Here is a 12,012-nt window from a genome sequence, read left to right on the forward strand (position 1 = left end):
TTTATTTATTTATTCATGAGAGACCGAGAGAGAGGCAGAGACACAGGCAGAGGGAGAAGCAGGCTCCACACGGGGAGCCCGATGCAGGACTCGATCCCGGGTCCCCAGGATCACGTCCCGAGCTTAAGGCAGCCCTAAACGCTGAGCCACCCAGGCTGCCCACATCACACTATTTTTAAGGAAACAACTTCCTGAAAATATAACTAAAATACCTCTTAACTGTTGAAGTGGTTTATCTATTTTCCTAATTTAACCTTGCTTTTCTCAATGAACTGCGGTCTTGAAATAAGGCACCTTTAAGGACCCATGCCTGTCGTCAGATTAATGGTGGTACATTAAGAGCGTCATAATGATTCTGCTGCTTCAGAATGAAGTATGTTCAGGGGCGCCTCGGTGCTCAGAGACCTGAGCTGCTGACTCTTGGTTTCGGCTCAGGTCATGATCTCGGGGTTCTGGGACTGAGCCCTGTGACAGGGTCCTTGCTCAGCAGGCGGTCTGCCTGAGGATTCTCTCTGCCTCTCCCTCTGCTCCTCCACCTCGTGCTCATGTGCTCTTTCTCAAATAAATAAATCTTAAAAAAAGGAATGAAGTATGTTCATTAAGCTGATCATTAATCATTGAACAAAGGATCTTCAGCAGAACTTACTTTGATGTATCCAAATGTCGGTAGAGCTTGGTTGGATAATTTCCTTGGTGTGTCCATTTCTGGATTAACATGGTGTCGATTAGGACAGATCCTTTTGTCTCTGAAAAACAGTAACTGGATTTTAAAAACAAAAACCGAACAATAATTTTCCTTTTTTTTTTATTGGAGTTCAATTTGCCAACATATAGCATAACACCCAATGCTCATCCCATCAAGTGCCCCCCTCAGTGCCCGTCACCCAGTCACCCCCAGCCCCCGCCCACCTGCGTTTCCACCACCCCTTTGAACAATAATTTTTAACATGAATTTCAAACCATTCTTCATGAAAATTAATCTATAATTGAAATCAGAGGCTTTTATTCTAATACTTTAAAGTTAAGTAGCCATATTAAATAATCCAGGCGACACAACATGCACATTAGTGAAAGAGGTCTTAAAATTTAATTAACACTGAACAAACTTAAAGAGTTCCTCCATTATTTCTCTAGACATTGTCATTGAACAAAATGTACTTCCAAAATACTCTGAATTAGAAATGACCACAACCCAAAACAAAGACTGATAATTAACTGCTAAACCAGAAGTCATTCTGTAATCTGAGCTGAGAAACCGTTAAAGCTTCAGTTTCAAAATTCCATATTCTGTTTAAAGGCATATGGAAATCTCCACTAATAATCTATTTCAGGTACCGTAATTCAAAGAAATAACCGTAAACAGTTATCTTAAAAGTAAACTCGATCCAACAGGTACCTATCAGACATCTACGACCCAGTCCCAGTGAGCGCTGATCAAGTACTGACATCATGTCTGGATCAATGAGAAGCGTCCCCCACCCCCATGACTGCTGAGATTCTCATGCTCTCTAAGCTGATATACAGCATCCCTGCACGTGGTATCAGAAGTCAGGCAATGTTTCTGAAGAAACTGATAAGCCTATTCCAAAACGTATGGGGAGATGCAGTTGACTTAAAATAGCCAAAACAACCCTGATGAAGACTAGCTGGAGAACGTGCATACCAGGTTCCAGGACTCACTCAAATACAGGCTACAGTCAGAAAATGTGGTACCAGTGTAAGGACACAGACACTGAAACAACACAGAGAGTCTACAAGTGGACCACATACACTACCATCTGGTTTATGTCAAAGGCACCAGTTCAGTGAGAACACAGTGATGTTTTAAGTAAAGGATACTGGAGCAAGCGATTATCACACAGGAAAAAAAATCCTTGCCCCATATCTCACTCTATACACAAACATTAACTCCCCCTAGATTACACACCTACATGTCTGTAAAGCTTCTAGAATACAGAAGAATGTCCCCATGACCTAGAGATCAGCAAATATTTCTTTTTTTAAAAAAATATTTTATTTATTTATTCATGAGACACACAGAAAGAGAGAGAGAGGCAGAGACACAGGCAGAGGGAGGAGCAGGCTCCATGCAGGGAGCCTGACATGGGACTCGATCCCGGGTCTCCAGGATCATGCCCTGGGCTGAAGGCAGGTGCTCAACCGTTGAGCCACCCGGGCGTCCCTCAGCAAATATTTCTTACATAAGGGCACGAAACAACTGCAACCATGAAATATTTCATCAAAATTAAAAAGCTCCACTGATCAAAGATTCCTACAAGAGCCAAAAGGCAAGCCATGGACTGGGAAGAGATCTTCTCAAGGTACACATCTGACAAAGCAGTAATATCTCGAATGAATAAAGTATTCCTCCAAACCACTAAGAAAAAGAGTTAACACCCAATATAAAAAATGGGCAAAAGCACTGAACAGGCACTTCACCAGAAGAGGATGGTCCAATGTCCCTCAAGCACATCACAAGACACTCATCATTAATTGCTAGGGAAACACCTATGGAGGCCACGGTGTGCCACCGCACCCTCACGAACACTGTGTGGGGGTGAGGGTATGGAGCCACTCAGCGCTCTCGTATGCTGCTGATGGGAGAGGCAGTCACACACCTTCGAAAGGTCAAATGTATGTGTACCCCACGACCCAGCAATCTCACTCTGAAGTCTATACCCCAAGGAAACTGGGTGCATATTTCCACAAAAAAACACATGCAAGAGTGTTCACAACAGCTTCATAGACAATAGTCAAAAGCTGGAAATAGTTGGCAGGTTCATCAATAGGAAAACAGATACATACACTGTGATATACTTATGCAACAGAATGCTGAGCACTAAATTAATAAAGAAATCCACCGGATACAAGCACGAACACAGATGAATGGGAGATGAAAGTCCCGTACAATTCCATTTACATAAAACTGGAAAACAAGCCAAATTAATCAGTGTTGACAGATATTGGGGGGTGGCCTCTTCTAAGGGGAGGGAAGATTGTGAAGGAGCATGGGGGCAGCCCCAGGTGTCCCCCAGAGGTGGGCGGTGCTTTACATCACGCATATATACGTGAAGGTCATCCAGCAGTAAACCTATCACTCTGCGCTTTGCCGTACATTTCAATTTTTTATTTAAAAAATGGCTTACTTGCAAAAACCAAACGCCTTAAGATACAAACAAAGAGGCCTCCTGGCTTTTTTATCTTCTTTGGCTTCCAGAACCCCTGCGGTAAACTCATAGAGCTCCGAGGGAATCTTGGCATCTGCTCGCTCCAGGTAGCGCAGGACACCAATCGTGTGGCACGCGTTTCTCTCCGTCAGCAGCAAGACAGATTTGGTTTTCTTATCTCCCTGCTCTGCGGGAGAACCCTTAAAATTGAGGGGGGGTGAACAAAGCAAAGAGGTCATCCATCCCGTCTAAGTGATAAAACTCTGTGGACTCTGAAGTTGTCATAGCACAGAAAATGCCAGCAGAATATTACAAGATAATGAAAATCCATCGAACCTGCTCGGTGGAACTCTGGAAGTGATCAGACATGCAGTAGAGGCGTCCACCAAAAACTTTCGGTGAGGAAGGAAAGCTGAAGTGAATCACACACGTGGCGTCGGTGATGGCCAAGAGCGGTATGCAATCATCAGTCAGGGCTGGAGGCAAGGGTCCGACAATCACAAACGAGGCTGTGGCTTCACTGCACTTACTCTACAGAGCAATTCCGGGAACCGTTCTCGAATGCATCTCTCTACTGCATCGTACTTCTTAGATGCCAAGAAAGTTCTTCCCCATTTTTTCCCCCAAAATGTCACAGCCCAGTGACACGTTCCAGAGAAAAGTAGTCTTCCTAATTTTAGCTTGGAAACTGCTTCTATTACAAATCTAGGTTGCCCATCCAGTTTTCACTTATTTTATACGTTTTGACTTTTTTGAGCTCTACCACTGTATTTCACTACCACTTGTGACAGATTTCACTGTGGGCACACACACGTATATATAAACGAGATGGTGGCCCTCCAGCTGGAACCCCCGGGAGAAGGTCTACACTCCGGGCTGCTACACTTAGAGCTCCGCAGGCCCCTGCATTCGCCTCAACACCAAAATCTTAGTGGAGCTTAATCTCCATTTTGAAATTAACATTACTAATAAGTTCTCAGTAAATCTGGGAAATGATGAGAAATTTGGAGACGAGCTATACAAATAAACTGAAGATAGGATTCCTATTAGCTCAGCCTTCTGTAAATATAAGTAGAAATTAAAACACTTACCTAATACAAGGTGAGAGCCAGAACTTAACTTCTTCTTCCACTGTTCTAAAATACATTTTAAATTTAAAACCATTCCTTTATGCATTTTCAAGCAAAATATTGAACTGCTTTCTACTACCTAGAGATGAAATCAAATAGGCCAGTTCACAGTCGGGAACATAAGCTTGAAGTTAATTGTTCCATCAATAATTACCAGTATAAAACATTTAAAATTATCTGTGAGGATATTACCTCACTGATCCTCAAATTGTAAGAACAAGATGATCTTAAGTTTAAACAGATATATTTTAAAATCCTATAGTTTGTATCTAAAAACTTGCTCAAGTGAAACATTTTGCTGAAACTATTTTCCTTCCTTTTTAAATAGCGTGCATACAGATGTATTTATTTATACACATACATGTGTGTATAGCTATACACACACATCAAATTTATGTGCCAATATGTGTCACATTATTTTCCATGACACCTCTAGTTCATCATGGCTGAAAGGTGGATGTACTACTGATCCTTATATTTTTAAATTATTTTTTTAAATTTTTTTTTTATTGATTTATGATAGTCACAGAGAAAGAGAGAGAGAGAGAGAGAGAGGCAGAGACACAGGCAGAGGGAGAAGCAGGCTCCATGCACCGGGAGCCCGATGTGGGATTCGATCCTGGGTCTCCAGGATCGCGCCCTGGGCCAAAGGCAGGCGCTAAACCGCTGCGCCACCCAGGGATCCCTTTAAATTATTTTTTATAGAAATTTTTCTTTTAAGATTTATTTATTTATTCATTCAGAGAGAGCGAGAGAGAGGCAGAGACACAGGCGGAGGGAGAAGCAGGCTCCATGCAGAAAGCCCGACGTGGGACTCGATCCCGGGTCTCCAGGATCACACCCCGGGCTGCAGGCGGCGCTAAACCTCCGCACCACCAGGGCTGCCCTAGAAACTTTTTTAAAGATTTATTTACTTGAGAGAGAGAGTATGCGGGGAAGGGCGGTGGAGAGGGAGAGAGTGACTCTCAAACAGATTCCCCACTGAGTGTGGAGCCTGACGTGGGGCTCGATCTCAGGACCCCAAGATCATGACCTGAGCCAAAACCAAGAGTTGGAAGCCTAACCGACTCTGCCATCCAGGAGCCTGATTCTTGTAATTTGTATTTGGCTTAATTTCTATATTTAGATATAGAATACAGATTTAGGTTATATTAAATAAATCTGTACCCAATTTAGTTGGCTTTTCTGGCCACGTGATCTATCTCTTGGTGTTACTGGATCTTTTTTATTTTTATTTTTTTAAGGATTTTTATTTACTTATTCATGAGAGACACAGAGAGAGAGAGAGAGAGAGAGAGAGAGGCAGAGACACAGGCAGAAGGAGAAGCAGGCTCCATGCAGGAGCCTGACGTAGGACTCGATCCCGGGTCTCCAGGATCAGGCCCTGGGCTGAAGGGGGCACTAAACCGCTGAGCCACCGGGGCTGCCCAGGCTCTATCTTTTTAAAATGGAGGATATAGACCTCACTGGCATGTCTTTATGAATGGGATCCTTTTAACGACAAAATGCAAAGCACCGGCCTCCTTAGGGGAACATGTGCTTCCGTGGAAAGGCTGGTCCCACCTCCCTGGCTCCTCTCTCAAGGTCAGGCCTCCCGCGTCCCTCCTCACTGCCAGCCACACTGCAGCAATAGCCACCTCCTCTTTTGACTCTTCTGACTAATGATAAACTCGACTATTTAACTACCTGGTATAATTCTCTGATGATTTCGAGATTCGATCACGGTTCAAACAAACAGTAAGGATGTTTTATGCGTGGAAGGCCTCACCTTACACACTATTTCTGTTTCAGCTACAGAACCAGTAAAGATCAAGGTCTTCTGTGCTTGACTTGGAGTGAAATCTAGAGTCTGAAGTAGAGTAGAGGTTTTTTCACATTCTAGGCAAAGGTGCACTACCTGGTAATGAAATACAGCAACAATGTGGTTTTAAACAGATTCAAGGTGCCCCGGTTTTACTTCTCATCGCTGAGTCAGGGTTTTAACAGAAAAGAATGCACAGAAAGTCAATATAAATCTAAATACATGATTACAGATTTGTGGATGAGACTGAAGCTGTAATACTTCAGTACGGGGCTGCTTGCAGAGCCCCCATCCCCACACGTGCCCACGAGCCCGCACCTGCTGGACGCCGCCATAGAGAGCAGCCTCTTCCATGGCCGTGACCACAACGTAGGGGTCATTCATGAAGTCTTTGACCAGCTGTTCTATGTGTCTGCTCCAATGAACTCCAACGGCAACAATCTGATGAGGTGCGGATTCCCTTTCTTCAACATCAACATTTTTTTTTAAGTTATCTAATATGGCAAACATCTAAAAAAATTAGTGTAATTAATTTCATGTTTATTTCAAAAGGGAGTAAAATCTGCTTGACAGACCACAAAAAGTAAAGAACTATACAGGTTCTGTCCCCAGAGTGGGGGAAGGCCTTTCCAAACAAAAGAAAAAAACAGGAGAGAATGTTAAATATAAAACAGAACAAAATACAAACAATATCTGGGTAAACATATAACATAGGTAATGAAGAATTAACTTCCTTATGTTAAAAAGTTCTACATTAATAAAAAAAGAAATTAATATCATTAAATGTCCAATGATAGGGGAATAGTTAAAGCTTTATGGATGTCCATATAATGGAATCACATGCAGCCATATTTTTAAAGAACATAAAGATATGGAAAAACATTCACAATCATACTTTAAATAAAAGAAAATGCAGATTATAAAAAAGGTTTAAAAAAAAGTTCCACAAATGGAAAATAAGCAAAGAAAAGGAAGAAGCAGCACAAAGAACAGGAGTAGCCCATATGAATGCTTGGAAATCAGATCATGCTAATGGGATGCCACATTTAACCCGCTGGCCTAGGGCCTCCTCCTGCCAGGGGTGCAGGGGATGGGGCACAGGCGCACCCTGTCCATGGGAGCCTAACCCAGTCCCCACTTTCAATCCCCAGAGAGGGAACTGTACAATGCAGTATCCCGGGTATCAGTTTTGCAAGTAGAGGCGTTCAAGCACCCTGCCCAGGCCCACACAGTCAGTAAGCAACAGAGCCTGGACTTGAACCTGGGGACATCACTGCTCCCAAATGAAATGCCTCTGGTCAGCTTATTACACTGGACCCAATAAATGCCTTCGTATGAGAATTCCCAGCCTTTACTCCATTAATCCCCTTCCTAGGAATTGATCCAACGGGAAACACGCAAAAAAGATGTTTTCTTTAGCCACACACACGCACACACACAAATGATGCTGAACGTCCAAAACTCGAACCGTTCAAAACAACTAAGTCATACCCACAGGATTCCATACTGGCCCATGGCCAGGGAACGATCACGCTGTGGAAGAGTTACTGACCATACTGATATTCACGATGCTGCTTACTGAAAAACGCAAGTTACGAACTAGCCTAATAAGGCCTGATGTCGTCAGCTCCACATATCAAGAGACCAGGAATTATTCCACAACAGGAAGAGTGATCACGTCTGAGCGCAACACTATAGATGCTGGGGATTTTCAAGTCCTTTTCCCTGTACCTCAAATTGTCTAGAATAAAAATGCATTGCTTCCATAATCATAAGAATATCGGTATTTTGGAAAACATCCCTCTTTGCCCTTCAAAGAGAACTTTAGAATTTGGGAAGGAAATTTCAGATGAACTCTCTTCCTAATTATAAAAGTTAAAGGGAAAGCTTCTCAAGATTAACCAGCTTTTTCCCCAGAGACACATCCCTTGACTCCTAGAAGCAGGTAAGACTTCAATCACACATCCGTTTAGTTCTGAGTGATGATGACATCTCGATGGAGCCATACTTACTTCTTCATGAGCTTCAGAGAATAATACTTCCACCTCATCCAAAATGAGGTGACAAAGTCTGAGAAATAGCAAGCTTTGGTATTTGAGAAGTCTCAGGAGGCTGTGGGGTGTCGTCACAATGATGTCACCTACATTTTAGAAGAGAAGACAATTAACATTCAGATTTCCCGAAGGTTTTTCTCACATTTCCTTTGCTAAGATGCCACATGATTTCTAGAACTTCTGTCTAATGATGCAAAAAACACGGTTTTTCCTGCTCAGGCAGGTGAGGCCTGCCTGTCCAGGACAACACCTGTCCTTATCTGACTAGTGCCTGGGCTCCCACCAGGTTTTATGCTCCTGAAGGGCAGGGCTGGGGGTGCAGTCGACATCTAACAAAGGTATTTGATAAGTAGTTGGTGAGTGAAGGAATCATGCTGTCTTCTCAGTGCAACGGCTGTCAGCCAAGATGGAACCTTCGCCCATCTACGCCCGCCCGGAACCCGTGGCGAGGTCCCACCCGTCACTGGGCTGGTGCCCGTGTCCTGTGCAGCTGCGCCTGCCTGGCAGGGCTCCACTGCGTTCCGCAGGGAAAACCAAACGGCTTGGGAAGGATGCTTACACCCCTTAGGAAGCTTCATGTTTTTGGCTTCATCTTTGTGGAGTCCGATTGTTAACAACACCGGATGAAGAGGCTTGGAGGACATGCTATAGTCTTCCAGTAACTCGAAAATAAATTGGGCCTTTTTCCACCCAGGGCACACGACGACTGCCAGAGGCTGCAAAGACAAATTCACATAATTTGGGGCAAAAGTTAGGAATTGAACATAGTGTCTGTGAAGCATGCAGAACATCTCCTTGCACAGAGTAAGCACTGCATGATTTTTTTTTTTTGCTCCCGTCATTGTCCTGTAGATCAGAAAAGGTATAATTTGATTAGAATGGATTTAGACACAAGGACTCAGATTTTTCTAGGGCTTACACCAAGCATTTCACAAATATTAATTCCTTTTCTTTTTAGATCACTCCTACAGGCTCGGACCTATTATTACCTCATTTCACAGATGGGTGTGAGGCACAGAGAGGTAAGGTCAGTTGCCCAAGCCACACAGTTAAGACACGGGAGGAACAGGATCTGAATCCAGGCAGTCTGGCTCCAGAGCTCCTGCTCCCTGGCACCCGGTGAACGAACTGCCTCCCGAAAGGGGCTTGAGAAAAGGTTAGCATCTCTTCCTTAGGGGGATTAAGTTTGCTACGGCTCCATGTGAACCCTGACCTCCCCCAACCCAAAGGCATCTCCTGAAGGTGCACTGCCTGCCCAACGCCCTCCCGGACACATGCCCTCAATGAACGGAAGACGAGAACGAGTCTCCCCTTTCCTTTGTGCAGATCCAGGTGGGTGCCAGCTTCCAGGCGCCAGGCCCCAAAGCAGGCTGACCCCAGGGACATGGAGACAGCAGAGGACGCGAGAGGCCACGCCTTGGCTCTAGCTCAACACAAGCTGGATCTGGTACGCAGAGGTCAGCTGCAAACTGAGGGACGGAGACGGGAAATCAATACGTAATAACCTAGCCACTGCGGATTCCCAAAGGGAAACCATTAAAGCCACACAGCAGGATTAGAAAAATGAGGACCTCTCCTGAATGCAACGGTCTTTTCTTACTACAACCTTTCACCTTGTGATGATGAGTAATGCAACTGTCTGTAGCGCATCCTCTGAGACACGCGTCTTCTGCACGGGTCGCCAGACCGCCCGGACCCAGCAGAGCAGGGGTCACCGCCTCACTATCAGCTGACCCCACACCCCACTTCTCTCCTTTCCAGGATCCTTCACCGCTACTTGCGGATTCCCACGCATGGGAAGAATAATGTAGGATCACACAACAGGGTGGGTGCTGGGAAATAATCAGAAGAATGTGGGGCAAGTTGACAAAAAAACCTACATTCCCATCCCACCTCTGGTCTCACTTGTCGGAGGAGGCTAATTTTCTCATCTATGAAACGGTGTGAACTGTACCCGGCTTGATCATCCCCCAGGGGGACCAAGACAGAGGAGTTAAATCAGTGGAGTGAGTTTGTAAGTTATATATTCATCTCCAAACGCCAGAAATCTCTTGGCTCAGCCGCTGGCCACAACAGGGGCTCAAGGGGAGAATCCGTGTCAGAGCATCAATGACTCTGGCAAGTTCCTGTCCTGTCACGGAAACCAAATGAGTAACGTGACCCACGCTTCCCCACAGGTTAGGCGTAAAACTGAAAAAGACATACTTAAGCCATTTTGTTGTTGAAACAAAACGGTCTCCAACTTACTCCATTTCTACTTGGTAAAGACTTGTAGCAGCCCCCCGTTTGCAGAATCGTAAGCACTGGCGGCAGGTACAGCAGAGGATCATTCCCACAGTGAGAGATGACCACCACGTCACAGCCCCGCGCTATGGGAGGCCAAGAGTAGGACTCGGTGTGGCTAGGTCCCGGGAACTTGTTCCTCTGAAGGGCCTGGAAAACACCAGCAACCAACCACCACCGATGATGCGTAGAAAACCAACAAAAACTCCATCTCCCGGCTCACTCCCGCACCCCCACCCGCCACCACAGCCACTACACGGTGCTCAATCTGGTATTTTCTAAGTCCTAACTTGACAAGTCCCTGAGTCTTTTCCCAGCACCAAACTTCTGCCATAAGACACTTGCTTTTCTAGGCTCCAAATTAAAATCAGGTGCTTAGAGCGTTCTAGAGCAAGGACATGGCTCCTCCTCCCAACAGTCTGGGAGTACATCAGCTTTACTTAGGAAGTTTTTTGTTGTTGTTGTTTTTCAAATACGACTTTATTGGGGCACTGGGCTGGCTCAGTCAGAGGCTCTTCATCTCGGGGCTGTGAGTCTGAGCCCCACACTGGGTACAGAGATTACTTAAATAATACTTAAAAAACCCCATGCTTTTATTTGCTTGTTTTTTATGTAACAGTCACTCGAACCTCCCAAGTGTGGCAACAGAAACAGGTCTCCAGCCACGCTGAACTCCTGAGCACACCGTGTGGGTGAGGTCCTCGTCCCCAGCCCACGAGTGCCGGCTGTGTTCCCACATGCAACTGTCCCCTTGTGGCCCCCCTGCGCTGTCCCTGCTGCGACGCCAGTCGTCCTTGTCTGACCTTCCTGCTCTGGTGGAGAGGATACCTCAGCAGTGTCCTTCTTCAGGAAGTCAATTCCTACGAGACTCTGCATGTCTGAAAATGTCTCTGCCAGTTACAGGTGGACCTTGAGGCTGGAAATCACTTTTCACCCAAATCTCGGAATCAGCACCCCTTGGGTGTTACCAAAGCCAAATATCAAGCCATTCGTGATCTGGGAAGCCCCCAAACCCCACCCCGGGATGGACACCTCACAGCCGAGCACCCACGATCCTGCCCCCTCATGTGCTGGGCTCGTGGGGGCGTGGCGGGGCCTCTCCTATTTGGACAGTCCCTTCCGCTAGGTCTGGAAATCACTTGTGTGTTGCTCTTCTCAGAATTCTCTGCCTGCTTCCTTCATTCTTTTTTTTTTTTTTTTAAATCCCACTTCAGAGACTAAACCTCCAAACAACCCTCAAATTCTGTTTTCCCCCTCTTTTCATCTCTTTGTCTTTTTGCTCTATTAGCTCCCCTCTCATTTTCTCTCTCCAATCTGCTGCTTGGTTTCTTTTCTTTTTATTTTTAAGGTTGTATTTATTTATTCATGAGAGACATAGAGAGAGAGAGAGGCAGAGACACAGGCAGAGGGAGAAGCAGGCTCCATGCAGGGAGCCCGATGTGGGACTTGATCCAGGGACCCTGGGGTCACACCCTGAGCCAAAGGCAGATGCTCAACCACTGAGCCACCCAGGCACCCCTTGGTTTCTATTTTATAGCATTCTGAATTTCCCAAAACCTTTTATTCTTATTGTTTAA

The 12,012-nt window shown here is 45.2% G+C and overlaps 1 protein-coding gene across 7 annotated transcripts in view; it reads right to left on the reverse strand.

Moving 5' to 3' along the window:
- TDRD12 (tudor domain containing 12) overlaps positions 1-12,012 on the reverse strand; it is a 70,292-nt gene that overhangs the window by 17,950 nt on the left and 40,330 nt on the right. For 5 of the 7 annotated variants that reach the window (XM_035712095.2, XM_025425229.3, XM_025425230.2 and 2 more), the window contains 9 exons: positions 10,400-10,585; positions 8,712-8,868; positions 8,111-8,238; positions 6,417-6,608; positions 6,066-6,194; positions 4,259-4,376; positions 3,504-3,643; positions 3,147-3,367; positions 647-746 (listed from right to left, as the gene is read on the reverse strand). In XM_035712095.2, coding sequence (XP_035567988.1) covers positions 647-746; positions 3,147-3,367; positions 3,504-3,643; positions 4,259-4,376; positions 6,066-6,194; positions 6,417-6,608; positions 8,111-8,238; positions 8,712-8,868; positions 10,400-10,585 — 1,371 coding nt within the window. Of the gene's footprint in view, positions 1-646; positions 747-3,146; positions 3,368-3,503; positions 3,644-4,258; positions 4,377-6,065; positions 6,195-6,416; positions 6,609-8,110; positions 8,239-8,711; positions 8,869-8,903; positions 9,622-10,399; positions 10,586-12,012 lie in introns of those variants that run through there. The other 2 variants (XM_025425233.3, XM_049095986.1) reach the window with 2 other exon arrangements.

This window comes from Canis lupus, chromosome 1 (assembly GCF_003254725.2).
Source record: "Canis lupus dingo isolate Sandy chromosome 1, ASM325472v2, whole genome shotgun sequence".
Lineage (NCBI taxonomy): Eukaryota > Metazoa > Chordata > Mammalia > Carnivora > Canidae > Canis > Canis lupus.